At 39.4% G+C, this 26,760-nt stretch overlaps 1 protein-coding gene across 3 annotated transcripts; it reads left to right on the forward strand.

The window, feature by feature from the left end:
• Window positions 1-26,760, forward strand: slc7a11 (solute carrier family 7 member 11). Of its 3 annotated transcripts, XM_054792694.1 has the most exons (12): window positions 13-479; window positions 3,991-4,117; window positions 5,369-5,484; window positions 7,577-7,702; window positions 8,062-8,161; window positions 9,315-9,359; window positions 12,741-12,864; window positions 15,990-16,093; window positions 18,035-18,131; window positions 18,364-18,513; window positions 22,181-22,358; window positions 24,955-26,760. In XM_054792694.1, the coding sequence occupies exons 1-12, from the start codon at window positions 227-229 to the stop codon at window positions 25,008-25,010; spliced, it is 1,476 nt and encodes a 491-aa protein (XP_054648669.1). In that variant the 5' UTR covers window positions 13-226; the 3' UTR covers window positions 25,011-26,760. The 3 variants fall into 3 exon arrangements, with proteins under 3 accessions (XP_054648670.1, XP_054648671.1, XP_054648669.1); XM_054792695.1 differs by lacking the exons at window positions 22,181-22,358; window positions 24,955-26,760 and adding an exon at window positions 18,584-18,952 and having other exon boundaries at window positions 1-479; XM_054792696.1 differs by lacking the exon at window positions 7,577-7,702 and having other exon boundaries at window positions 10-479.

Below are 26,760 nucleotides of genomic sequence, written 5' to 3' on the forward strand. Positions count from 1 at the left end.
ACATTGCAGTCTCAATCGGGCCTTTACACTCTATCGCTTGGTGCTTAATAAAGAAGGAGGGTGGAGAGAAAGAGAGAGAGTTAGAGGAAGCACCCTCTCCCCCCCCAATGGAATTTACAAAGTTTTGCAACTGCTCGCAAAAGGCAGAGTGTCTCTCAGCTTGTCACAGCAATTGCTGATAAAATACCCGTCGTCTCTTCCAAACTGCGTGTGTGTCCTTGGAAAGATGAACAGAAGGTCGGTTGAACTTGAAGCGGATGCAGACGGACATGCAACCCATCAAAGTCCGCCAAGCTTCCCCACAAACAAGAAGGTGGAACTGGGGAAGAAAGTGACGTTGCTCTCTGGGATTTCTGTCATCGCCGGGGTCATCATTGGAGCGGGGATCTTCATCTCCCCAAAGGGAATCCTCAAACACTCAGGCAGTGTTGGAATGTCTCTCATCGTGTGGATCGCTTGTGGTGTGCTTTCACTCTTTGGTGAGTTTCACTTCTCTTTTCCATCTTGTGTCGCAGCAATCGTGAACTTGTCATAGAGTAACCTAATTATTACCAACAAGAACTCTTGAAGGAGTAGGTGATCATTATAAAACGATCAAAAACAAATAATAATTTAAATGCGAGGCAAAAACACATGTTTTAATTAGAGCTACGAGCTGTGCTGTATGGGCCCTCGCACCGCACATAACTTGGGGTTCACTTGGGGAAACACTATTGAATTGAATAAATAACTCACACAAAACACTGAGGTGGTGTCCGTGTTGATCTTGCTGCCACGTTGTGTCTTTGCCAATGTTGAATATAAATTGAAATGCAAAATCTAAATGTTAAATCTATGTAATGGTAATGGTTTAATTTATTTATCTATAAGAAGCGTTATGGATTATCCTAACTGATCTTTTTTGCAATACATTTAGTTAGATTTAGCTAGTGAAGTGTACTTCTATAGTTATTTCCCCATCCCCACACAATAAGTAAGATATAGTAATACCGGCAAACAATAGAGAGTATGGAGTGATTTTTGGCCCAGAACAAATTTGGCTTCAGTCAGTACTGAGGTATTTCTTGCCCCTTTATGTTGCATATTTTTAATGTGAGATGTCCAGCTCATATTTTCATCTATTATGACCCCCAGAAATGTATTTTCGTTCAACCTTTGAATGTCTACGCCATCAATTTGTATTTGCACATAAGTATCCTTTCTGCTATTACCAAATAGCATTATTTTAATTTCACTTAAGTTCAGGGATAGTCTGTTTTTTATCAAACCACCATTTTAGTATAGTCATTTCATCTGTGACTTTTTCTATCAGCTCTTGTCTGCTTTCTCCGGAACAAAATGCAGTAGTATCATCTGCAAATAATACTAGCTTAAGGTCTTGTGTGACTTTACAGAAGTCATTAGTGTATAGGTTGAACAGATTTGCTCCCAGTATTGACCCCTGGGGTACGCCGCATGATATATTTAAACTTGCAGATGTATGTTCTCCTAGCTCCACATATTGCTTCCTGTTTGCTATGCCTGGAACGGCCTAAGGCCCGGTTTTTGATTAATGATTAGATAATGATTAGAATCTAAATGTTATTTTTAATGTTAACTCTAAATATAAATGTTTCATCTGAATGCTAAATCTAAATATTAAATCAAAAGATAAATGTAAATGTTATTTTTAAATGTGAAATGTAAATATAACTGTTCACCATAAAAGCTAAGTATTTACAAAATATGCACTCAGCGACCTGTCCTTAACGCTGACTGCCTGTCATTTTCTCATTGCTTCGTGCTTCATTGTTTCAATGCTCCAACTACATAAGTGCCAAAGCATTATAAACATCCCACCGATAAATATTCCACCTAGATTACAAACCCTGGTCTCTTGCAAGAAAATAAGATGGAAAAGTAACATATAAAATAGAGAAAAGAGTGTCACCATTCAGAATCGATGATGCAAAAAAAATTAAGTTCCAACCACACAATATTCATAATACATCAGCTAGAAAAGTGTGACTGAATTGACTGATTCACTCGCTGATATTAAAAAATATTACCGGATTTTCACGACCATAAGGCGCACTTAAAAGTCTTAAATTTTGTCCAAAATGGGCGGGGCACCTTATGATGCCGAGCGCCGTATGTGTGTACCGAGTTCCAAAATCTGTAAGTGTTGCTGTGTGACTTTTATGAGCGCTCCGCTCGACTGTGAGCGTCTCCTGCCGACACGCTGCTGGTATAGAGGAAAGCGACGTGGACGTGACTGAGGACGCTAAAGGCACGCTCCAGTAGTTGGCCATCTTCCGCTCTTGCTGCAGTAAAAGCATTGCAGACAACTACTACACAACTACATCACCAACATGGAGGACGTGCCGCTCACTTTCCACATCACACACAACGGGGCACGAGAAGTCGGCTTTTACTGTTTACGAGTGCATCACAAGTGCAGCAAATGAACTTGGAGCTTAACGTTATTGATGAAGGAAACTCCAACTGCTGGACATCGGTGTAAACACGGCGTTTAAAGTCAAGTTGCGAGCGGCGTGGGAGCGATAGATGACAGCTAGAGAACACAGCTTCACTAAGACTGGGAGGAAGCGCCGTGCGAGTTTCGCCACTATTTGTGAATGGATGTAAACACGGCGTTTAAAGTTAAGTTGCGAGCGGCGTCGGAGCGATGAATGACAGCTAGCGAACACAGCTTCACCAATGGATTGTGGATGCTTGGGCTAACGTGTCTGATGCACTGTTCGAGCTTTCACAAAAGCCAGCATCATTTCTGAGGCGCCGCACTGCAATGACGACAGGGAACTTGGCGTGTTTGATGGAAAACTTGCCCAGCTGTTCATTTGGGATACAAAAGATGAGGACTTTGATGGATTTGTGGATGAGGATTGATCAAAAATAACGTGAGTGCATTATTCAATGCTTCAATAAAGTACAACCAAACTCAGTTTTGCTCTCGCTGGCTTTTTAAAAACATACAATAGCATGCATGCTAGCGTACTGTAGCATCACTGGGAGCACTTCCTGTTCCCCAGCGTGCTTTGCGGTAGTGTTTTGGTGCAAATGTTCTTAAACTTACATGTTTGAGCTACATAGTTGTTAGTTATTGTTCTGCAAAAATAGCAGTTGCTGTGTGATGTTTTCAGTTGTGCACCATGACTGTTGTGTTGAGTGATGACCATCCTGATTTCAAGTGGGTTTGATAAACTGAATGAGAGTTCTGCTCTTAATTTATCTAAAGAAATAAAGCATTGTCGCTTCCTCACGGAGTTCTGAGCGTCACTGTATGTTTTAGTGTGCATACCTGCGCCCAATAATACGGTGCGCCTTGTGTATGTGTTAAATACAAAAATAGCACCTGTAACAGAGACTGCACCTTTTAATACGGTGCGCCTTATGGCCGTGAAAATACAGTACAATAAAGATGAAAGTCACCTATGGTACATTTTCAATATGAATAAGTAGTTGTGTGTGTGTGTATGACCATAACCAGTTTCTACAGTCTGGATTTTGGTAATGACATTTATGACAGGGCTGCACGATTATGCAAAGAATGCGAATCACTATTACCTTGCTTAGAAATGACATCATGATTGTGTGAGACAATTTTTTTGACACCACATGAGGTTTTTTATGATTAGGATCATTACTATTTGTAATTGTCTTCCACTGGTCTTTCTGTTGTTCTTCATGGGAGGTCCCGGAAGGACAGTAGATGGGGGGCCTTTATGATAGAAATTAACAGAAAAACTGAAAATAATCCATCAAGTCAAAAACATAGCTGCACATTCATGCCTGCAATAACGACAAGTCAATTCTTGAATGCGACTGCTCCTCCCACAAGCTGATGAATAAGCCAGTTGTATGCGTTGAGATTGCAATTTTTTGTGCCACCTTGATACGTGAATGGATGACAAACGCATGGTACAACAAACAAATGATGCCGAGATGGTAGTGTACAGCTAATACCTGTATGTCCTGTCTGTCTTCCAGGAGCCTTGTCCTACGCTGAGCTGGGAACTAGCATTCAGAAATCTGGTGGGCATTACACGTACTTACTGGAGGCTTTTGGCCCACATGTGGCTTTCATTAGTCTATGGGCTGATCTCACAGCTATCAGGTAATGTTAATTTCAGTTTGACCACATCTTATGTTGGGCCTAAAGCTACATAAAACAAACAACCAAAAAAATGTACTCAGTGTGCAAGCACTTAGCATTAAAATTCTGTTGCTGATGTTAAAATATGGGGCTAAAATATGGAGTCTTGGGCAAGGCACCAAACCCCTGAGCTGCTCTAGGGTGCATCAGCTCTTTGTGTTGTCCTTGGCTGCATGTGTGTGAATGAATACAAAGTGTATTTTTTTTTCGCATCCCAAACATGGCGCCAAAAAAACCACCCCCCGTAAAGTTTTCATTTTGATTTGATGGGCTGCACGGTGGCCTAGTGGTTAGCATGTTGGCCACACAATCAGGAGATTGGGAAGATCTGTGGTGCGTGCGTGGGTTTTCTCCGGGTACTCCGGTTTCCACCCACAATCCAAAAGGTTAATTGGCGACTATAGGTATGAATGTGAGTGGGAATGGTTGTTTGTCTATATGTGGCCTGCGACTGACTGGCGACAGAGTGTACCTCGCCTCTTGTCCGAAGTCAGCTCCAGCATACCCGCGACCCCAGTGAGGATAAGCGGCATAGAAAATAGATGGATGGGTGGAATTTGATGGACATGTTTATCACGGCAGGATGCAAAAAAAGGTCCTCGACATTTCCATTTGATTTGCATTTTGATTGGTTGGTTTGCATTTTGACGAACGCCTTTAAAATTTTCCCAAATGAGCCAAATGGAAATACAAGAGGGATACTAAAAAAAGGAAACGCTAATAGGTTCAGATGCTGACCATAATGCATGTGTATTGTCAAGGCTTTTTCTTCTCTTCAGAGTTCCCTTTTAGCTTGGTGTGGGTTACGGCTGCAACAGTAGCCTGGGTTAGGGATTACTGTACCTGGTGTGAGCTCTTTCAAACCTGCAATAAAAGCCACTAAACATTACAATAGCATTACTGACACCTAGTGACCAGTGTAATACCAATACTACATATCATCGCATCGTCTTAGAATGCGTTGCAAGCATGCTAACAAGGACATTTTGTGATTAAATTACATTAAGGACACAGTTGGACTCACAAAGTGTATTAATAACACGACAAGACGCGCTTGTACGTTAACCGAAAATGTGTGCAAAACGAGGCGTACATTTTCGATGTTAACCGAAAAACACACTAACCGGGGTGTACGCTTACTGAGGTTAAACTGTCGTTGATTGTATTCTAATATAGAACAGTGACACCTTATTATGTGTCTATGCCCACCAGGCCTGCAGGGATGGCAGTCATTTCTCTGGCATTTGGTCAGTACATCCTGGAGCCTTTGTTCATGCCCTGTGGTGTTCCACCTATGGCTGTCAAACTGACCACAGCCATTGGAATCAGTAAGCACTTGATTCACTAATACAACATCATGTGGAAACGATTCATTATTGGCTTATTATTGGTCACAATTACACACATATACAAACATGATTCATTGCTGCTAATGTCAACCTGTGGATTTAGTGTTTACATAATATGCTGAGGGCAAACACTTGCTGCACTCTACTCATGGCTGATTTATAACATAACAGCTAAATTAATATGGAGTTATTAAGTACTTGCCCACTTGAAGCAAGTGTAACCCGCCCTGGTTCACACTGCCCGCTCCGGGGCTGGAACACAGGACCTTTGCAATGGGAGACGAGAGCGCTGACCACACGGCCAAAAGCCCGGACCGTCGACCGCATGTTCAGCATCAAGGCAGAGGGAGTGAGGTTTACCAACGTACACTTGCACAGCCTCACAGGCTGGCATCCGTTACACAAGATTTGGAACAACCAAACACCAGGACACTTCTCATTTCAATACATTTAAAGTATGCCTCCTCTGTATGGAATTAAAATTATAAGGAAATAATACCTTTCCAGATACATTTACACACTCATGATTAAAATTTGAACACCAGTTACAAAATTGCAAGCATTGACATTTTGCACTGTTGGATCTTAAGGAGGTTCTAAGTAGAGCTTCAAAATGCAAAAAGAAAAAATGGGAGTGAGACAATTTTTTTGAGTAAGCAGTTTATTGTTCATCGGCTGATCAAAAGTTTTTGACCATAGGTGAAAATGGGAAAATAATGAGGACTCAATAATGAGTAGGTGCGCTGTTGTTGTTAATCACCTCAAAAATAGTTTTTTTCATGCTTGATGTCAGTGTTTCCAGGAGGCTAGTGGGAATGTTGCTCCAGGTGGTGAAGGTGGCTTCACGGAGGGCATCCACTGTCTGGAACTGATGTCCATTTCTGTAAACTTCCCTTGCCATCCATCCCCAAATGTTCTCAATTGGATTTAGCTCAGGGGAACACGCAGGATGGTCCAAAAGAGTCAGGTAAATTCCTCTGGAAGAAGTCCTTTGTCAGACGGGCATTGTGAACTGCAGCGTTGTCCTGTTGAAAAACCCAGTCATTACCACATAGATGAGGGCAACATCGCCACATATCCAGCTGCCATTTGATGCCCCTGTATAACCTGAAGCTCCATTGTTCCACTGAAGGAAAATCCCACATCATGATAGCATCCCCATTTCTGAGTGGAGTTTGCATGTTCTCCCCGTGCGTGCGTGGGTTTTCTCCGGGTACTCCGGTTTCCTCCCACATTCCAAAAACATGCATGTTAGGTTAACTGGCGACTCTAAATTGTCCATAGGTATGAATGTGAGAGTGAATGGTTGTTTGTCTATATGTGCCCTGCCATTGGCTGGCGACCAGTCCAGGGTGTACCCCGGCTGTCGCCAAAAGTCAGCTCCAGCATAGGCTCCAGCACACCCTCACGACCCTAGCGGCATGGAAAACGGATGGATGGATGATAGCGTCCCCTCCACTGTGTCGTGTCAATAACATCTCAGGTGGGATCTCCTTGTCATGCGAGTAACGTTGGAAGCCATCTGGACTGTCAAGGTTACATTAAAACTTTATTAAAACTTTCAATGTCCATGTTTGGTGCTGTCGTGCAAATTCCAACCGGGCAGTTTTGTGGCGTTGAAGGAGACAAGGCCAACCACCTTCATTTGGATCGAGGATAGTCAGCAGCAATGGTGCGCTGCGAGAAAGAGAGAAAGCTATTTTGCCTTTGCGATCAAGAGATCACGACAGTGTGAATACCTGACATGAACTTGAGTCCACATTTTTGCCAAGAGTTTGTCTTTTAAATGCTGTGGTCTTAAATTTTTCATCATCTGATTCACTTCAATGCTTGTTTGCAATAAATTGCTTCCTCAACATTTTTTTTTCTCTCACTCCCATTTCTTCTTTTTGCATTTTGAAGCTCTCTTAGAACCTCCTTCAGATCCAAACAGTGCAAAATGTAAATTCTTGCAATTTTTCAATTGGTCTTAACATTTTGATCACGAGTGTATTTTATGTTACACAGTACTCGTGATGTGATTAGAAACAGCTACTTTGAATATCTCACATGACTTTCTCTGTCCCTGTAGCTTCAGTAATGTACACTAACAGTATGAGTGTGACATGGACAGCTAGGATTCAAATCTTCCTTACCGTCTGCAAGCTGGTGGCCCTCAGCATCATCATTTTTCCTGGGCTATACCATTTCTTCACAGGTAGGACAGCTTTATTTTGACCCCACCATTATTAACACTCCTTCATTTTTTAATTGTCTAACACCAGTCACAGACAGTAAGTCTAAATGAAAAAAGTAAATGAAGAGTAACTCAATAAGTGGTTGCAACAACAGAAGAGAACTGGAGAAACAGCAAGGGACCAGACTGACAAGGATGCAACTGTTGACCAACCAAGTCAAGATGCTATAATACAGGAGGCTAGAATGCAAGCACAACATTTTCCCACAGACGATCTGTAAGGGAGCTGAAACATGTTGGTCTAATTGTTAAAACTACCATAAACACTCTCCTGTGAACTACGCATCTTAAACCTCGTGTGTGTGTGTCTATGTGTGCAGGGGAGACCCACAACTTTGAGAATGCCTTTGATCTACACAATGTGAAGTTGTCTTCTTTGCCTCTGGCCTTCTACTCTGGGATGTATGCATACGCTGGGTGGTAGGTATGACAAAACATTGTGTATACTCATGTTCACTTACATAGCCACAAAACACACACACACACGAGCCTATATGTATACACACACCCATCTGGAGCTCATTGATGAAGGTTGCATATGCAAAAAACGCAGCCTGACAGTTGTTTACCCTACTTTTTATGCCAATGCTTTGGTTATTAAAAAAAACAACAGCGTCAACAACAATTTGATGGGAGAATGCATGTACCTGCACGCAAACTCTAGAGATTTTGTACGCACATTTTGGAGGGAGTGACAACTGGAGACTCGTATGTGGACGATTTGATTTCAGTGTGCACATTGCACGCTGCTTAATAGGAGGAAGGAAAGCGACGATACAGAGTTCTGTAAAGGATTTCCTTGCTGGAATCTGTCTGTAGTGTCCCAGCTCTAAAAGACCCACTATTCATTCTTTACAGACGTTGTGGATGCTTTGTTCGGGCACTTGATTCCGCGTACAAGTTCGTTAGGTGCACTGTTTGGGCGTAACAAAAACGAGTCATATTTTTAAGCAATGATTTTCATCAAAAACCAAATCCTACAACAACCGGGGCGTACCAAAACTGAGGTTCCACTGTACATAAATAAGACATTTCAGATTAATTAAATGAACTGGTTTAGTTTACCAGCCCAAAAGTGGTATAATAATGAAAGGGCCCAAAGACAATCTCTGTTGGGACTACCACAAAAAAAGTACTTTGTAAATCTCCCCCTCACCCATAAGCACCTCACTTAAATTAAATTAAATATGCTTATTGGTCTTTTTTTCGCTCAATGCAGAGATTCACACTGAAGTTCCACTGATCCTTGTTATGCATTTTCATTCATGAGGTGCTTTACAATGACGCCTTATGGTTGAACATGGGCGTTTATAGGGTGGGCACATGAGGCAGACCCTGAGTTTTATAAAAAGAAACATGGTGTGCGTATGCACATTTTCATAAGTCTGAATATTTTTGTGCGTACACTATTTTTGGCTTTTGTAAATAATATCCCTGGAAATGTATTCGAAATGTAAATAGGTCCCGCTCTGTATCTGTGCCACAGGGGGCTGAGGCATGCAGGTACATTATGAAGGATGTGTCACTATTTTACTTAGTCATATATCTTATACCTTGCTTATCTGTTTTCCAGGTTCTATCTCAATTTTGTCACAGAGGAAATTGATAATCCTGAGAGGTGAGTTTCATAATACCTTTAAAGTTATACTGACGTTATATAACTATGACTTAAAGGCTGCGATAGAACCTTAACCCATAAGAAGCCATATAACAACATGCATGTTTGCAACACTTTCGGTTCAGCTTAATGGTTGCAACACTCTTAAATAATCACCGTAATTTATTTTCTTATAATATTTTCACTTTATTCCCATTAAATTATAATTTATCTCCAACCTATTTTTCCAAAAATTACAGCTTTATTATGTTTTGTTTCTCGTATTACAAATAAAAAAAAACATTTTCTCAAATATTTCTGCTGCGTGCTACTAAAATTACATAATTTTTTAAATTGCAACTTTTTTTCTTGTTGGAATAGGACTTTTTTTCTCTTAATATTTATTTTAATAAAATTACAGACCTTTTTTTTTGTATTTCTGCTGTTATTCCCATTATATTTTGACGTTATTCTTATGACATTATAACTTTTTTCCATAACTTTAATTTCCAACAATCGTTGATTTGTTTGTTTTTCATAGTTATACGACTTAAAAAAAACATCTTTCATATTTGAACTTTGCTACTAATATGGTGTTATTTTTCCTCATAATACTACAACATTATTCTTATTATTCTAGCTTTATCTTGTTAGATGAGAACTCTTTTTTCTTCATGATTTTTCCATTTTTGCTGTTTTTTTTGTTTTGTTTTCCTTTGTTGTTAAGTTACATTTTTAGAATGTGCCGCGGGCCAATAAAAAAACAGCCGCGGGCCGCAAATGACACCCGGGCCGCACTTTGGAAGCCCCTGCTGTGACATAATGACACCCTTAGACTTTATTGTGCCCTGAGGGGACATTCTTTTCCATATATCTGTGCTTATATCCACTCCATTCCACATACTCCACTTTACAACTTAAACAGGAAGTCCTGAGACTACCTACAAGTTTTGTTCCTATGAAAGTGTTGCAAGTCAAGTTTTAGTGTTGTAAATTATACCTCAATAATATCTGAATTAAGTTACTCACACTGTACATATAAAATACAGTCTTGAAAAGATAAAAATACGAGAATTTGAAATGAAAAAAAGACAGAACAACTCCGTACTTTTATCCCTGTGTTCGTCACACTGGAAGGGCCGTTGCAAGGGAAGGAGAGACAGGCTTATTGGTAGGAGGGAGTGTCAATAATGAGAGCACTATAATGCTTAGTTATCACTGTCACTTTCATAAGAGCAGATACTCTCACATGTTCATAAATACCATATTTATCCTTCGTGACGGTCGCTACAGTACATTTGGACCCGGCATGCGGCCAATGTCGGTCGGCATCTTGCGATGTTTAATTTCACCATTTCACATTTACTTGTCACTTTCACTTTCCTTTTCTTTAATGCACTGCGAGTAGAAGAGTCTGCCTCACACTTGGGAGGCATCATAAGGGGAAGAAAGTTAACGAGAAAGAATGAAAGTGACGCTGTCCTTCCTCAGTTTAGTGATGCGCGGCTATGTATTACTACAGCTGCACATTTTTTAAATTGAATATTTTCCGAGTTAGAGCAGAGAAAACTTGTTTACGGCCTTCTAAACACGGTTTTTAACATTATTAGAGCCCTCTACACATGAAATAACAATGCTATAGTCACTTTTACACCCCTATTATTCAATATAATAGCTATAATAAGAGAAAATAAGACATATAAGACATAAATAAGGCATGATATAGACACACATGTTCCTGTTCTGTACAGTACTTACTGTGGTGGCCAATGTCTCATCAATGTAACATTACTGACCCCTAACAACAAGTGTAGAATACTACATATGATCACAACGTCTGAATGTGTCTTCTGAATGACTTATATTTTACTTTATTTAGCCATTTTTATGCTTGAAAATGCTTAATTTAGGCAAAAAATATGTACAATTTGCTTAAATATGCATTTACTATAATGCAGTAATGCCTCACCGTTTCAATTAGAATTTTGCGGCTTCACTTTAACTAAGTAGAGGTTTTTTTTTTATTATTCTTAAATTAACTCATTCAGACGTATTTATACGTTTTTATAAACCCGAACGCCCAGATCCCAAAGACATATTTGTACGTTTGTACAAGAGGCAAAAACAGGTGACACAACTGCACAGTAAAAGATGTTACTTTTAAAGCAGTTTTAAGCCATAAAAACGGCCACAAAGTGGCAGAAGTGCATCTGATAAGAAGTCGGCATGGCTCTTTGCATGGAAGACCATGGAGGAGTGTAGCGTGCACAAGGTTATGCATTGTTGGGGAAATTGTAACGCATGCACGTGCATACACACACAGTTTAGGTTCAAATGTGAAATGTTAAATAGTTTGTGGTGTTATATTTGTAAATAAATTGTTATTTTGATGTAAAACAACCCTTTTTGTATTGTTTATGTTGGTAGTATAGTTGTTTAGATATTTCAGCTGTCACAAAAGCAAATAATTTGTGTCAAAGTGAAAGTTATGCTTTACAAAAAGCTGTTTTTCTCTCTTATATGGTGTCAGTAGTGTTAATGGGTGAGGCACACACGCGGCAGACTTGACTGCCGGAACAACAGGCTTTTTTTGCAGGTTTGAATGATCTCACAACAGGCACAATAATCCCTAACACAGGCTACTGTTGCAGGCGTAACCCACACCAAAACGCAACTCTGAACCCCCGACGTCACTTCCCGTCCCCTGGCACCGGAACACATTTACAGCAACACAAACGAGCACAACTTTAATTTATGTTGTATCTGATTTTTTTCTTAATATGTCTACGATATTGGGTAATACGAGTGTAAAGGTGACTATAGGGGTGTTATTTCATATCTAGAGGGCCCTAATAATGTTAAAACCCGTATTTAAAAGGTTGTAAACAGGTTTTTTTATGCTCTGACTACGAAACTATACTCCTACTTTGTGGAAATTCACTTATCACGGTCGGGTCTCAAAGAGTGAAGAAGCAAAATTCCAAGGGCAAAGTGGTGAGGGATTACTGTACTGTTGTACATGATGTGTCATATCAAGAGGTTGGTGTGTTTTACTGTAAATTTAAAAGTGTGAAATAATTATAAATGATGAGTGGAATAAAAGACGAATGCGTGGGATTGTTTGTTTGGCCACTCAATACCGAGGAATGTTACACAGGCATACTGAATAGTTTGGGACAGTGTACGAAAACTGAGATGTATTTTTGACGATAATTTTCATGGCAAATCGAAGCCTACGAAAATGGGGTTGTATGAAAACTGAGGAGGTATTTATGTGCATTTTAAAAAAGCTGGTTTAATTCATGCAAAAATTCATTTCTTTAGTGCGTGTAAATGTAGTAAAAGATTAAACCTTTTTTTTATAGATACGTATGAGAGCTTAATTCTGCTATTCTTTTTCAGGACGGTGCCCTTGGCCATCTGTATCTCCATGGCGATTGTGACGACCTTCTATGTGCTGATTAACGTGGCGTACTACACCGTGATGTCAGCCGACGAGCTCCTGGCCTCAGAGGCAGTTGCTGTGGTAAACAAAATACTACACACTACTACAACGGCACTAAACTCCATCGTATTGATCAGTATCTTTTGCTGGATCCACCCCAAAATTAAATGGGTTCTTCCTTAGCCCATTTTGCTTGAAAAATACTTTTTAAAAAGTAAGTATACTTAATAGTTACGATCCCAAAGCAACAATTGAATAAGTAATGGTTACTCCTTTATAAATGTAATTAGTTACCAGGGAAAGTCGTTTTTGCTTTTTAGCTTTGCTTTGCAATTCTCTACCAAAACGCTTGGGGGGCAGTGTAGTAGTTAACAATGGCAAGTGAAGCCACATCCAGATGGTTGATATAGAGATCAGTCCATAGAAACGCATCACATTTCACTGTCAGTAATGGCATTGAAACGTTTGAAATTGTAATTCATTTGATTAACCGTTACTGAAAAACAGCATTATTTTTAGACCGCGATTAATGTTAACTCAGTGTTTACCGATCACTCGAAATTACTATAACACATATGCAACTCATCTGCCCCCTGTACTGGGGTGTGGTGCTTTTAAAAGGTTAAAATCATGCGTAAAATGTACTAAAAAGGCTTTGTAATGGCAAGAGCTTGACCCTGGACCTGTTTTTTTCTAGTTGGAAAAACATTCCCCGATAATCGTTTCACGAAAAGTAATTCCAAATCTGAACGAATCTGGAGGTAAATAGTAGGGATGTAAATCTCTTTGTGATCAACGATTCGATTCGAATCTAGATACAGTACACAGGTTACGATGCGATTCAAAAAGCGATACATTTTAAAAACAGAACGATTCGATACGATTCAATGCAGTGTACAAACAATACGATTGGATTCGATGCCATGGTTAATGTTTGTTGATGTAGACATTAATCTTAATTATCAAATAAAGATGCCAATTGAATGAAGGGACATTCTTACATTATTTTCTAATGTGTATAAGAGCACATCATGACATTTATTGTTTAGACACAGACCAAAACAAGACTTGCTGAATGAACATCTTCTTGATTGATTGGATCATTATTTTACCTTCTATTTTTGTATCTATATTTTTATACCTGTTACATTTGGAACATTTAAAGTGGACCTATTATGCTTTTCCTCTTTTCTGACCTTGTGACAATGTTGTATTTTCGTGTTAAAGGATGCCAACGCGTCAGATAATGAGGTTTGCGCATTTGGAATTGAGACCTGAGAGCAGTTTTGACAGCTCTGCACGCTGTGTTTTACAGAGTTTTTTTTAACAATGAGTTCCATTGACGTCAATGCAACCTGGGCTTCCTTATATGGGCATTCCCAGGCAAACACTGTAGGCCTGCCCTCTCCTCGCTTTACTTCGCTCTGCTCTGTTCACCGTGCTCCCAGGAAATGTTTGTACGGGTGTGCCTAGAGGCAAGCATCAGGCAGAAGTAGTTGGAGTTGCTCATTCCCGGCCAGCAAGAGAAAAATATGCTCATCTGTCAACGGCATTTCACACGGGACTGTATTGTCAACATGGGCCAATATGAAGCTGGACTATCCGCCAAACTGTTGCTGAAGTCTAATGCCTTTCCAACGTTACTTGGTCGTGTTGAAGAGTTAGAACAGCAAGCTGTGAGTAACAATTTCTCAGTGTCCTAACTGTGTTTATTTTGTGTAAGTAATCGGACAAAAGGGGTTCGGCAGCTGTTCGGAAGTTCTCGGGATTGGGAGTGTGACCAATCACACCGGAGTGGGCTCGGCGGGAGGCGTACCTGGAGGAGGGCTGGGTGTGGAATAAATTACACAGACCGTTTGTGCAGGAGGCAGGAATCGTGTGTAGCTGCTCTATAGGAGTCCAGAACTCAATACAAAGGCCCGAAAATTAGTATAATAGGTCCCCTTTAAGTTTTAAAATATCTTAATGTTGCTAGAAATGGAAGTGGAGCCACCAAACTAAATTTCGTTGTATACTGCGTGCAATGACAATAAACATCCATCTATCTATTTATATAAAATATCACAATGAAAAAACAGAAGTCTTAACCTTCAGTCCAATCAATAATGCAACATAAATAAATACTGCAAAGCCCCTTAAATGACACACATCTTCAAAAGTGGCAAAATGTGTCCAAGCACAGATAAGTAAACAGAGCTATTTATCACATTGGTGCAATGAAAATGCTGTCTTAGCTTGCAAAAGTAAACAATCACATACTCAAAATGTAATTTAATGTCAACAATAGTAAGCATGCAGCATTTCACACTGAGCAAAGTGTTTTCAACACTGCGGGTAGGTAAGAAAAGTGCAACATTTCGAAATAAACATGTTACAAAACAAAAAAGTTACCATGCTCACCTCTGTTGGTCTGGCTGGTCAAGTTTTGCGCTCTTATTGTAAAATGCAATGCAATTTTGTAAAATGCAATTACATTCCAAACTTATGTTTTCCAAACTTATGACACAACAATGGGCCCTGTGGCCCATTGTTGTGTCATTAATCCACAAGCATCACTTCACATTGCACCATGATAATGCTGGCCCCATGTTGCAAGGATGGAAGCTGAAAACATCCCAGTACTTGCATGGCCATCATACACAACCGACATGTCACCCATTGCACATGTTTGGGATGGTCTGGATTGGTGTATACGGCGTTTGAGGAAAATGCAGGCCAACGAAGGCACGCCTTTGCAATAATCATGCTTTCTCATCAGCATCTTGATATGATAGGTCACACCTGTGAGGTGTATAGATAATGGATCATGAATATTGAATGCTCGCTGACACAGATTTAGATAGATTTGTGAATGACATTTGAGAATGACAGGCATTTTTTGTACATACCGTAGTTATTTGTAGCTTCCTTGTCCGCCCCAAACTATTCCCATTGCTTCTCTTTTTAAGACTAAATGTCACTGTGTTAAAAAGTCCCATTTTGGAGTCTGAAGACTTGAAGCTAAGAGGATAACTCAGGATAAATCAGACATGCTGGCATCAGACATGCTGGCATCGATTGGTTTAGCCTGTAGCAAGTTGTTGCCAGGCTGTTGCCAATGGACTCCATTGACAATTTACTAACTAGTTTTGATTCCCACAGTAATAAATAACATATTGCTCCCACAAAGTGCCTCTCTCTGCTTAACATCATTTCCTCGTTCACAGACGTTTGCAAATAAATTGATGGGGGATTTCTCGTTAGCAGTGCCAGTATTTGTGGCCATGTCATGCTACGGATCCATGAATGGTTGCCTCTTGGCCCTGTCAAGGTACACTTTCAACGCCATTCTTTTCGTGCCTTGTAAAGAGAAAGTTTACAAATGTCAAATGCAATGTTTTGTGTCAAAAACTCTACCAAGATCATTCCTTTCAGAGGTCCCCATCCCCCATTTGATGTGTTTGAATGAATGAATTTGGTTCAATAGCAAAAGTAAAAGTCATGGTCTACAACAGGTATATAATGTACACTCCTGATCAAAATTTTAAGACCAGTTGAAAAATTGCAAGAATTTCCGTTTTGCACTGTTGGATCCTGAGGAGGTTGTAAGTAGAGCTTCAAAATGCAAAAAGAATAAAAGGGAGTGAGACAAAACATTAGTAAGTAATTTACTGCAAACAACCATTAAAGGGAAATAGGCTGTTCAAATGTTTAAGACCACAGCCCTTAAACGCTAAACTCTGGATTCAATGTCATTTTCTGTCATGATCTCTTGATGGCAAAGGCAAAAAAGCTTTCTCTCTTTGAATGCGGTCGGATTGTTGAGCTGCATAAGTAAGGCCTCTCGAAGTGCGCTATTGTTGCTGAGGTTGGATGCAGTAAGACAGTCAGTTGAAACTTCTTAAAAGATACAGCGGGGGGCATTCCTCATGATTGAAGGCCCTAGTCTGTGCGGTGGTGACTGGATTTTTCAAGAGGACAACGTTGCAGTTCACAATGCTCGCCTGATAAAGGACTTCTTCGAGAGGAATAACCTCACTGTTTTGGACCATCCTGCATGTTACCCTGATCTAAATCCAATTGAAAACATTTGGGCATTTGAGGATGGATGGCAAGGGAAGCTCACAGTAATGGACATTAGTTCCAGACAGTGGATGCCCTCCGTGAAGCCATCTTCATCACTGGCATCAACATTGCGGCTCGCCTCCTGGAAACACCGGCATCAAGCATGCCCAAACCAATTTTTGAGGGAATTAACAAAAATTGGCAGTCCGGGTCTCGCCCTGCCTCTCGCCCAAAGTCAGCTAGCATAGGCTCCAGCATACCTACGACCCTAGTGAGGACAAGTGGCATAGAAAATTGGTGGATGGATAGATTAACAACAATGGCTCAGCTATTCATTAGTCCTTGTTTGAAAATCTTAGAACTATTTTAAAGGGATTTTGGTTTGGTTTTTTTTAGCAATGGTCTTAAACTTCTGATCAGCCGATGAACAGCCGGTTCAGATTAATGGTTCTTTGCAATAAATTGTCATGCAAATTTTTTTTGTCTCACTTCCATTTCTTCTTTTTGCATTTTGAAGCTCTACTCACAACCTCCTTAAGATCCAACAGTGCGAAATAGAAATTCTTGCAATTTTTCAACTGGTCTTAAAAATTTTTATTAGGAGTGTATACAATATTTTGATAAATGTATAAAATGTACATGCTTCTGCCTTTCAGGGCAAAGGGCATGGATTCGTTTCAGGATTGTGTCAGTTATGGCATCTGGCGTAAAAAACAGCTAAAACCATTCATGCCATTGACTTGCGAACAAAGAAAAGTCGAAAGGGTGAAGAAAAATGTGTCATATGATTAGAGACAGTCTGACTTTATTCCTGCCCTACACCACTACACCACTGAATCCTACAATAAAATGTCAAAATGTTTGAGCAAAATGCTCAAGTACTTTTGCATTCAATATTTTAAAACATTCTCATTTTTTACATCACAGAAAGTAACATCATAGGATTATAATATGCTATAACTGCAAATACACTCAAACGATAGTAGATAGTAGTTGTCAAATGTAACAAATACAGTTACGCGGTGTCGTGTTATGTTTTGTGGTACAACGTTTGGTGTTAAGACACTTTGTGTTACAGCTTTTTGTGGTTAAGAAAATTGTTGTTCCAACTGCAGTATTTGAATTCCACACTGGTGAAAGCAAGTTGATTGTAGATGTGAAACCAAATAACTTGTACTTTAATTGCATTTGTGTGTGTGTTTTGCAGGACGTTTTTGGTTGCGTCACGTGAAGGACAACTACCTCAGGTTTACTCCATGATTCACCTCCGCAGAAACACCCCAATAGCTGCCGTCCTCATACTGGTCAGTGTAGGGCATTCAAGGACATACAGTATCTGGCTCCACGATATATGATTACAAAATAACAATGACAACAAGTACTACAGCTGCTTAAAAGAATGCGATATTTCCAGTCTTTTGCAACAGAAACTGCATCTGTTATTGTGTGCTTGGGGTTGAGCAAATGCCAGCACATCTGAAATAACACTTTAGAGGCCTCAAAACAAACCAGATCTTTTAAAAAATGTGTGTGCAGTATCCACTGACCATCCTCCAGCTGTTTGTGGGAGACATCTACAGTCTGTTGAACTTCATGAGCTTCCTGCGGTGGCTAAAGATTGGTGTGGTCGTGTTCGGTTTAGTCTACCTTCGATACACCCAACCCGACCTCCCACGTCCCTTTAAGGTCAGTATTGACTCACTTTCTCTTTTATAGCCAAGCAAGTCAAATTTCTTTTGTCCAATGTTTTTATCAGCTTTTGCCATCCCTATGTTGGGACACGATGCAACTTGTCATGATTGGTGAGGAATTCAGAGACAGATGGACACAAAGAATTGCAGGACAAGACTTTTTACAGCAGCTGACAGAGCTCGGATTTTCCCCAGTCTGTCTCTATGTGACAATCTTCTGGCTCAACTCACAAACACACCTCTGTGTTTGAATTGACTCATCCATCCTTGGGACAACACTTCCTCATTCACGGACAGTCTGAACTCCGAACATCACAACAACAGCAGCATTCTATTAAATTTTATTACTTATTTTGTAGTGTCGAATGTTAGAAAAGTCTTGATCAAATAATATGACTCAAATAGATCACTTCGTCACGCTTTGCAGATGTTGGTTATTGGGTGGGGGGGGGCGCTGGTTTGTTTGCTATTTTACGTGGTGCGGCTTTGAATACGCATTGGGGTGGGTCGTGTTGAACTTCCTTTCTGTGCCACCATGCACTTGGCTGCAATGACTTTTTCGCACTTTGGAGGGGTGCTCTCACACGGCTGATATCATCCTGCTCTTTTGTTAGCAGTGTGTTAGCACTGGGTTCTGGATGCTTGATAGGAGTGCTTCTCTCGGAGCGCTGATATTGGAGATTTTAGATGCAGGCCAATATAATCCAATACAGTAATCCTTTGTTTATCACGGTTAATTGGTTCCAGACCCGACCATGATAAGTGAATTTCCGCAAAGTAGGATTCCTTATTTATAAACAGAATATTTTCGGAGTTAGAGCAAACTAAACTGGTTTATAACCTTCTAAACACGTTTTTAAAATGATTAGAACCCTGTAGGCATTAAATTACACCCGTGTAGTCATCTTTGCACTCGTATTACCCATTATAGTAGACATAATAAGAGAAAATAAGACATTTAAGACATAAATAACACTCATGCTCATGTGTTGCTGTAAATGTGTTCCGGTGCTTGGGGAGCTGAGTGGAGGGGCGGACAGAAAGTGATGTTCGGGGTTTAGAGTTGAATTTTACCTTTGCATGGATTACAGCTGCAACAGTAGCCCGCGTTAGGGATTATTGTGCCTGTTGTGAGATCATTCAAAACAGCAATAAAAGCCTGTTGTTCCTCACCAAACATTAGAGTGACATTACTGACACCTAGTGACCCGTGTAGAATACTACATACTGTATCATCACAACGTTTGAACGTGTCTTCTCATTAGAATAAATAAATCCCATGAAACACGAAGAGCACGAGGAACATACTGTATGTATAAGTATGTAGCCTATATAAGATTAATGAGACGAGACATAACGGGACATTATTGGAGACAGAGCTGATTGGAGGAAACACCAGGCAGAGAAATGAGGAATGACGTGTTGTCCTCACTAGGGTGACGGGGAGCCTATCCCAGCTGACTTCCGGAATAATAATAATAATAATAATGGATTTAATTTATATGGTGCTTCATGACAGATACCCAATGCACTTTACATTGAGCCTGTTCTTCATCACACACTGCTGGTGGTAAACTACATCTGTAGCCAAGGCTACCCTTGGGTAGACTGACAGAAACACGGCTCTAATTCCTGCCGACAGCCTCCCTGACCACCAAACACTCATTCAAGTGTCTTGCCCAAGGACAGTACAGCAGAGGAACTGGGATGAATGTGGGGAGAGAGTTTAAACTGCCATCCCTCCATTTATTAGAAAATCCACTCTTCCTCCTCAGCTGCCCCGAAGATTCACTCATGAGGGACAATGACATTGGATACGACAAAAATAAATGTGCTATTGTGTTGCTGATGACAATTTACTGCTGCTGTCTTGGCGACAGTGCTCAAGCTGGTTTATTACTGAGCTATTACTGGTCTTCCTAGCACCACCTTCTGGTGAAAAGTGTAACTACCTCCACATGTGGAGGCTGAGGAAGTGAATAATTCTTAAAAGGATTCAGATATATACAAAATAGAATGGAAAAATATCCTCCGCTATTTGTAATAGTCGTCCCTGCTACATCGCTGTTCGAACATTGCTCCCTCACAAACACCAAACGCAATTTGCTGCATCTAAAACATGTACTTTGACCAAACTCTGACAAACATTACACCTTGTTAAATGTAAAGAGCATTGTCCGCACATAATGTAACTAAAGTGAATCAAGGAAGTCTATATGCAAATGAGCTGACGTCTGCATTGACACACGATGTGAGCTTCAGAGTATTTGCGTATTTTTCTCAAGTTGTTTTGTCAAAATTCAGACACTAACTACAGTGACACTGATCAGAAATCAGAAATATAGCGTAGACTCCATGATACTCGTTACAGTCCGGTTTTCTACCGATCTATTTTTTCTAATCAGTACACTAGGGGAACTATTGTTTTACGTCATGTTTCAGCGGGAGGTTTAGTGTTCCTCTGAGCTTTGAAGACTACAGTGTTGAGTTTTGCACGGAGTATGAAGCAGGTTCCATCCACCAGCTCTGTGTTACGTGAAAGAAACATCGCCATTATGTCACATCCTGGTTACCCCAACAACACCGAAAATGGTCAGATGTGGAAAAACAAACTTCACAGAAAAAGCCTCACCATCATAAATTGTAATATACAGCATGCACGACTATTTTTTCATTACTATTTATGTGTATGCACAGAAAAACTAAACACCAAGGCATTCGTTAATCACACTGAAAATTTGCGATGCACATGAACAATGTAAAAATTGTTTTTTCCAAAACCTTTTACTTAAAATTCATTTATTTACCCATACAAAGTGCAAATCAAGCATTTATCAATAAGTAAATAAATGACAGCATTTTTATGTAAAAAATTTTACATTTACTTTAATTTTCGCTTGCTATGTCACGCTTTTTGTACCTCTTTCAGGAGAAAGACCCAGATACTTTATAACGTCTTAGCATATCTATATGTGTTGCTTTACAAATCAATGTTGCACTTGAATCCTTTCATTTTTCAATATGTGGCCCTGTCATGTATAGTACTTTATTAATCCCACAGCAGGGAAATACATACACTAATATATTTGAAACTTAGTTCGGGGCAGCGGGAGGGATACATTCTCAAAAGTTATTACTCTTTACTTTTTGCTGGGCACTTAATTATGGTTATAGATCCAATTTGTTTAGATTTATCATCTGTGTGTAGCAGTGATTCAAGATACAGAGATACAAATCAGTAGGGCAGTATGTCCTAAACTTGAAGCTTTGCATGTGAGTTTTTGCTGAACTTCAATTCAATGATCAAGCAAAATACAAGAGGAGGGGTGATTTCTCTGAAGGAAAACAGTTTGTCAGAGGATGAAGGGTTCATGGTATGAGAACTCTGTATGGAAGAAATGACAGACTAGCCTTCCCTGAAGCTTTGGACACCGTTTTACATTCTTAGATGAGCCCAAAGTTGATACCAGCACAAAGGCCAAGCAGATTCTAGACTGGTAGCAAGAATTACCATTTGCAGCCGGTGATAAAAAACAAAGTTTCATCTTTGTTTGTTTGTTTGTTTATTACTGAAGTGGGATATCTAAAACCGATGGTGTAGCGTGAGTGTGAACAATTGTTGGAGCTTGAACATCGTTATTTTCCCCCTGACTTCTCCCCAGGTTCCGATCTTCGTCCCAGTGGTGTTTGGCCTTACTTGTTTCTTCATGGTCTTCCTCTCTCTGTACTCGGACCCAGTCAACACTGGAACTGGATTTGCCATTTCTCTGACAGGGGTCCCAGCCTACTACATATTCGTTCGCTTCAACTGTAAGCCTAAGTGGTTGCAGAGGGCTTTAGGTAAGTCTGAAGGAGTGATTGATTTAACATTGATCTTTTGATTCATAGGCATATCGTTAGATTGTCAGTCATCCAGATCATGGTGATCTGCAAAGGTTGAATGGAGGCGATTGGACTCTTCTTGTACTTGAAGACTTCTGTAGTTTAGTCTTCAGTTTTCATCGAACAAGAAGTCCAGTTGCCTCCATTCCTTCCTTGCCGATAACAAGTGAATATTAATATATGGTTAGGGTGCATAGTATACATGATTTCATCTCCAGTTTACCTTTTTTACAAAGACATGAACACTCCATACTGTATTTTTACGGTAGGTTTCTTTTAACAGAATGAGATGGAATGCAGTGGAACCTCGGTTTTCGAACACCCCAGTTTTTGAATTATTTATAAAGATGCTTGCCTCGGTTTTCGAACAGTATTGCACACAACAAATTGTTGTATTTTACCCTTTGCTACGTTGAATTCTGCGGTATTAATAAACATGGGGACGATACTCCCAGCATTGTTTATTCAGCCATCTTGGATCACACACCCAACACCAAATGTGGCAGTACTTACTATACGTGGCAAAACACAAAGGTGGTGTTCATGTGGCTCTCTCTACCCCTCTTCCGTTGCTGATCGTCATTGGCGTCTTTGCCAACAAGAGTCTTCAATAACCGTAAAATTGATGTTGAATATTCATTTATCATTTTCATTCCTCATTTATATGTTTTGTTCTCTGCATGTAAAACTATAACTATTCTCCATATAATTGGTTTTGTGTTAATATTTGTTAGTGTTTGGGTTTATGTTACAGTGGAACCCTAGTGAGCGTCATTAATCTGTTCCAGAATGACCTGATGTTCCTGACTCTGTTCCTGACTCTGACCGAAACACACACTAACCAAATCAGTTTTTCACATAAGAAATAATGTCAATCCAATTAATCCATTTCATAAAGCCAAAATGTTAACACAAAGTATGTTATTATAGTTTTACATGCCTAAAACAATTGGAATTGCATATACAGTCATCCCTCGCAATATCGTTTGATCATCACGCTATTGTGTTTTTTCAAAAATTAATTAATAAATGATTGCTGTTTTGTGGTTGATTAGGGCTTATTATTAGTTAAAAACTACTGAAACACAAAGGTACTGTATATGTAGTATTCTGGCCACTAGGCGTCAGTAATGTGCCATGTGAGACATGACATTAGATTACCGCCACACTGCATGGAATCAGACATGGTATGTCTGACATGGTAGGGTGAAAAAAAAAGCTCTTCTACCATTCTGTGTGGAAGTGGTAAGTTTTTGGCTTCTTTGTCCTTCTTCCCCACTTCGTTTTAAACCCTTTCTTAAGTTTAGAACACAGCCGATAAATTGGAGGCTAACTAGCTTGCTAATGGTTAAAGCCATGGCCGTCTATTGTGTCCCTGCAGTGATCCAGTAGCCTGCACATTACAGTTAAGCAATGCGGTGTAAACAAAGAATAATTAAAGTGCAAAGGTGACTATAGGGGTGTTATTTCATGTCTACAGGGCTCTAATAATGGTAAAGATTGTATGTAGAAAGTCATAAACAGGTTTTCTATGCTCGAACTATGAAAATGTTCCATTTCTTAATATTGTGATTACTTCGTGGAAATTCACTTATACTCCATGTATTAGCAAGCTAATAGGATGCTAACAAGGACATTTTATGATAAAAATACATTAAGAACACATTTATACTCATGCAGTGTATTAATAGCATGACAAGACATGCACAAACCGAGGCAAAATTTTGTCATAAATCTTTGTCATAAATGTTTCGAAAAATGTACACTAACTGAGGTTCCTCTGGAGAAAATGATTTGTACGATTCGGCTTTAGATGGACACTTTGAAACAAATTAATAAGAAAAACCAAGGTTCCACTGTACCACCAAACAAATCCAGACAACAAAAAAATATCGATGACGTTTTTGAGTATTTGATATGATACGTATGCTGAAGTATGCGTCAGAGTGATTCTTCCTGAGGTGTGATATTAGATTAGCAGTATCGAGGCAAGATGCCTTACACTTCCTCGCAGAACCAGCACTTTACAGTCATTGAAAATTCCACATTTACAATCCGGAGCCAAACTAAATCCACATCGCAGACATCCTGCGCTGCAGCAAGCTTGTTGCTGTGTTGCGTATGGTGCAGTTTGATGAGATCTCATTCGCATACATATGAATAAAAAACCTTTATTCAATGTATTTTTTCTGATATTGTTTTGTTGATGTTCTGTCTCTCTGAAAATAAACCTACGATAAAAATGATGTACTGCTCATGTCTTTGTCAGGGGGGAAGCCGACACAATCAGCGGGCAGCATCTTTGGTGGATTAGGTGATTAAAGTTGTATGACGAGGAAAAGAACATGACATATTGGCAGTTTTACTAGTTTTACTAGCAAGAGACATTGGGCAAGGGGCGGGGTACACGCTCAACCAATCGCACTGCAATGTCACTCTCTCAATATCAATATGAGCAATATGATCATCTTTATAGAAGCTCAAAGTCTGTCCATTCTTTGAATATTGCAAGGTTTGTGAATTGACATCATTTTGTTTTTTACATCATTTGTAGATTGGATCAACAGAACCATACAGATTCTCCTGGAGGTGGTTCCTGCTGACCAATAACTGCTTGACCATCCCACAATAACTCTTTAGACTCAGATACTGGAACTACTGTATCAGGATCCCGATTGATATGGATGTTTTGGGCTGATGTGATATTCGGGAATAAAAAATTCCAACAAACGTTATATCGGCCGATTCGATTTTTACAGTTTTCAATTTAAAAAAAATAAGGAAATAGCTTGAATAATGGCTTTGAACCCTTCTTACAAAGATTTAAATAGATACTATTTTCAGATACTTCTATTGTCAGAAATTGTGTTGCAAAAGCAGCGTATGAACAATTTGGACATATAATAAATCAAAAATATGATGTGTAAAAGGGTCGTAAAATATTCATTCAAAGGCTGTATGAAAGAATCCACTTACTTTCACATGGCCCCTCACTAGGCCAAAAAGTACAACTTATTTAGCAAATATCTATTCTATAATGGATATATTCGGCCAAAATGGCCATTAAATTAACTGATTTAATAGGCGGACCGATTATGTAATCGGTGGGTCTTATTATTCCTTTCTAAGAAAAACGCTATATACAATAGTCCCTCGTTTATTGCAGTTAATTGGTTCCAGACCCACTGTGATAACTTAATTTCTGCGAAGTAGGATTCCTGTTTTATAAATGGAATATTTTCATAGTCAATAGAAAACCTGTTTACAACATTCTAAATAGTTTTTAACCTTATTATAGCCCTTTAGGTATAAAATAACATCACTATAGAGACCATTACACTCCTATTACCCAATATAGTAGACATTATAAGAGAAATTGAGCTATTTAAGACCTAAATATTTGTGCTTGTGTGTGTTTCTGTAAATGTTTTCCAGTGCTCAGGGAGCTGAGTGGAGGGCGAACAAGAAGTGATATTGGGGGTTCAGAACTGAGTTTTAGTTTGCCATGTGTTACGACCGCAACAGTGGCCCGTGTTAGGGATTATTGTGTCTGTTGGGAGATAATTCAAACCTGCAATAAAAGATAGATAGACAGATAGATAGATATATAGCTAGATAGCTAGATAGATAGCGAGATAGATAGATAGCTATCTAGATACTTTATTGATCTCCAAGAGAAATTCAAGCCTTTTGTTCTGGAGATCAAGTCTGGTGCTTGTGTGTCTCACCAAACATTACAGTAATATTACTGAGAACTAGTGACCAGTGTAGAATTCTACATATCACGTCTCTGAATACGTCTTCTGAATGCCTTATATTTGTATTTTAATTCATTTTGCCATTTTAATGACTGAAAATGATATTCATTCATTTTGGCAAAGTATGTGTACAATGTGGTTAAATATGCATATTTTTGTACTAATAATATAAATGGTTCATTATATAAAAAAAAACGGTGTTACAGTGAAGCCGCAAAATGATGAGAAGCGGGGAGAGATTACTGTACCTCCATTTTATTAGTGAAAGATAAATGTTAACATTGGCGCCGGCTTTGGTCATTCATTCATTTTCTATGCTGCTTGTCCTTGCTTTTGGTCAATTACTGATTATTTTCTAATGGCTGTGATTGCCCAATTCAATCGGGCGGCAGTTTAATCAGTTGGACCCTACCGTACATCGTCATATAAATTCAGTAAAAAGGAAAAGATTCAAAGGAGAGATTTGTACAACTACGAGTCAATTAGTTTGTGTGTTTTTGTGCATCAGTCGTATCCCATGTTGTTATTTGCAACAGCCTTCATTATGCATTATCTTTTACTGAACCATGTATACGTATTGCACCTATACAATGTTTTTATGA

The sequence above is a fragment of the Dunckerocampus dactyliophorus genome, chromosome 11 (genome assembly GCF_027744805.1).
Source record: "Dunckerocampus dactyliophorus isolate RoL2022-P2 chromosome 11, RoL_Ddac_1.1, whole genome shotgun sequence".
Classification (NCBI taxonomy): domain Eukaryota; kingdom Metazoa; phylum Chordata; class Actinopteri; order Syngnathiformes; family Syngnathidae; genus Dunckerocampus; species Dunckerocampus dactyliophorus.

Coding starts and splice junctions, on each gene's coding strand:
- slc7a11 (XM_054792694.1), top strand. CDS start 227: ATGAACAGAAGGTCGGTTGAACTTGAAGCGGATGCAGACGGACATGCA. Junction 5,485..7,576: donor GACCACAGCCATTGGAATCA/GTAAGCACTTGA, acceptor CTGTCCCTGTAG/CTTCAGTAATGTACACTAAC. Junction 7,703..8,061: donor GCTATACCATTTCTTCACAG/GTAGGACAGCTT, acceptor CTATGTGTGCAG/GGGAGACCCACAACTTTGAG.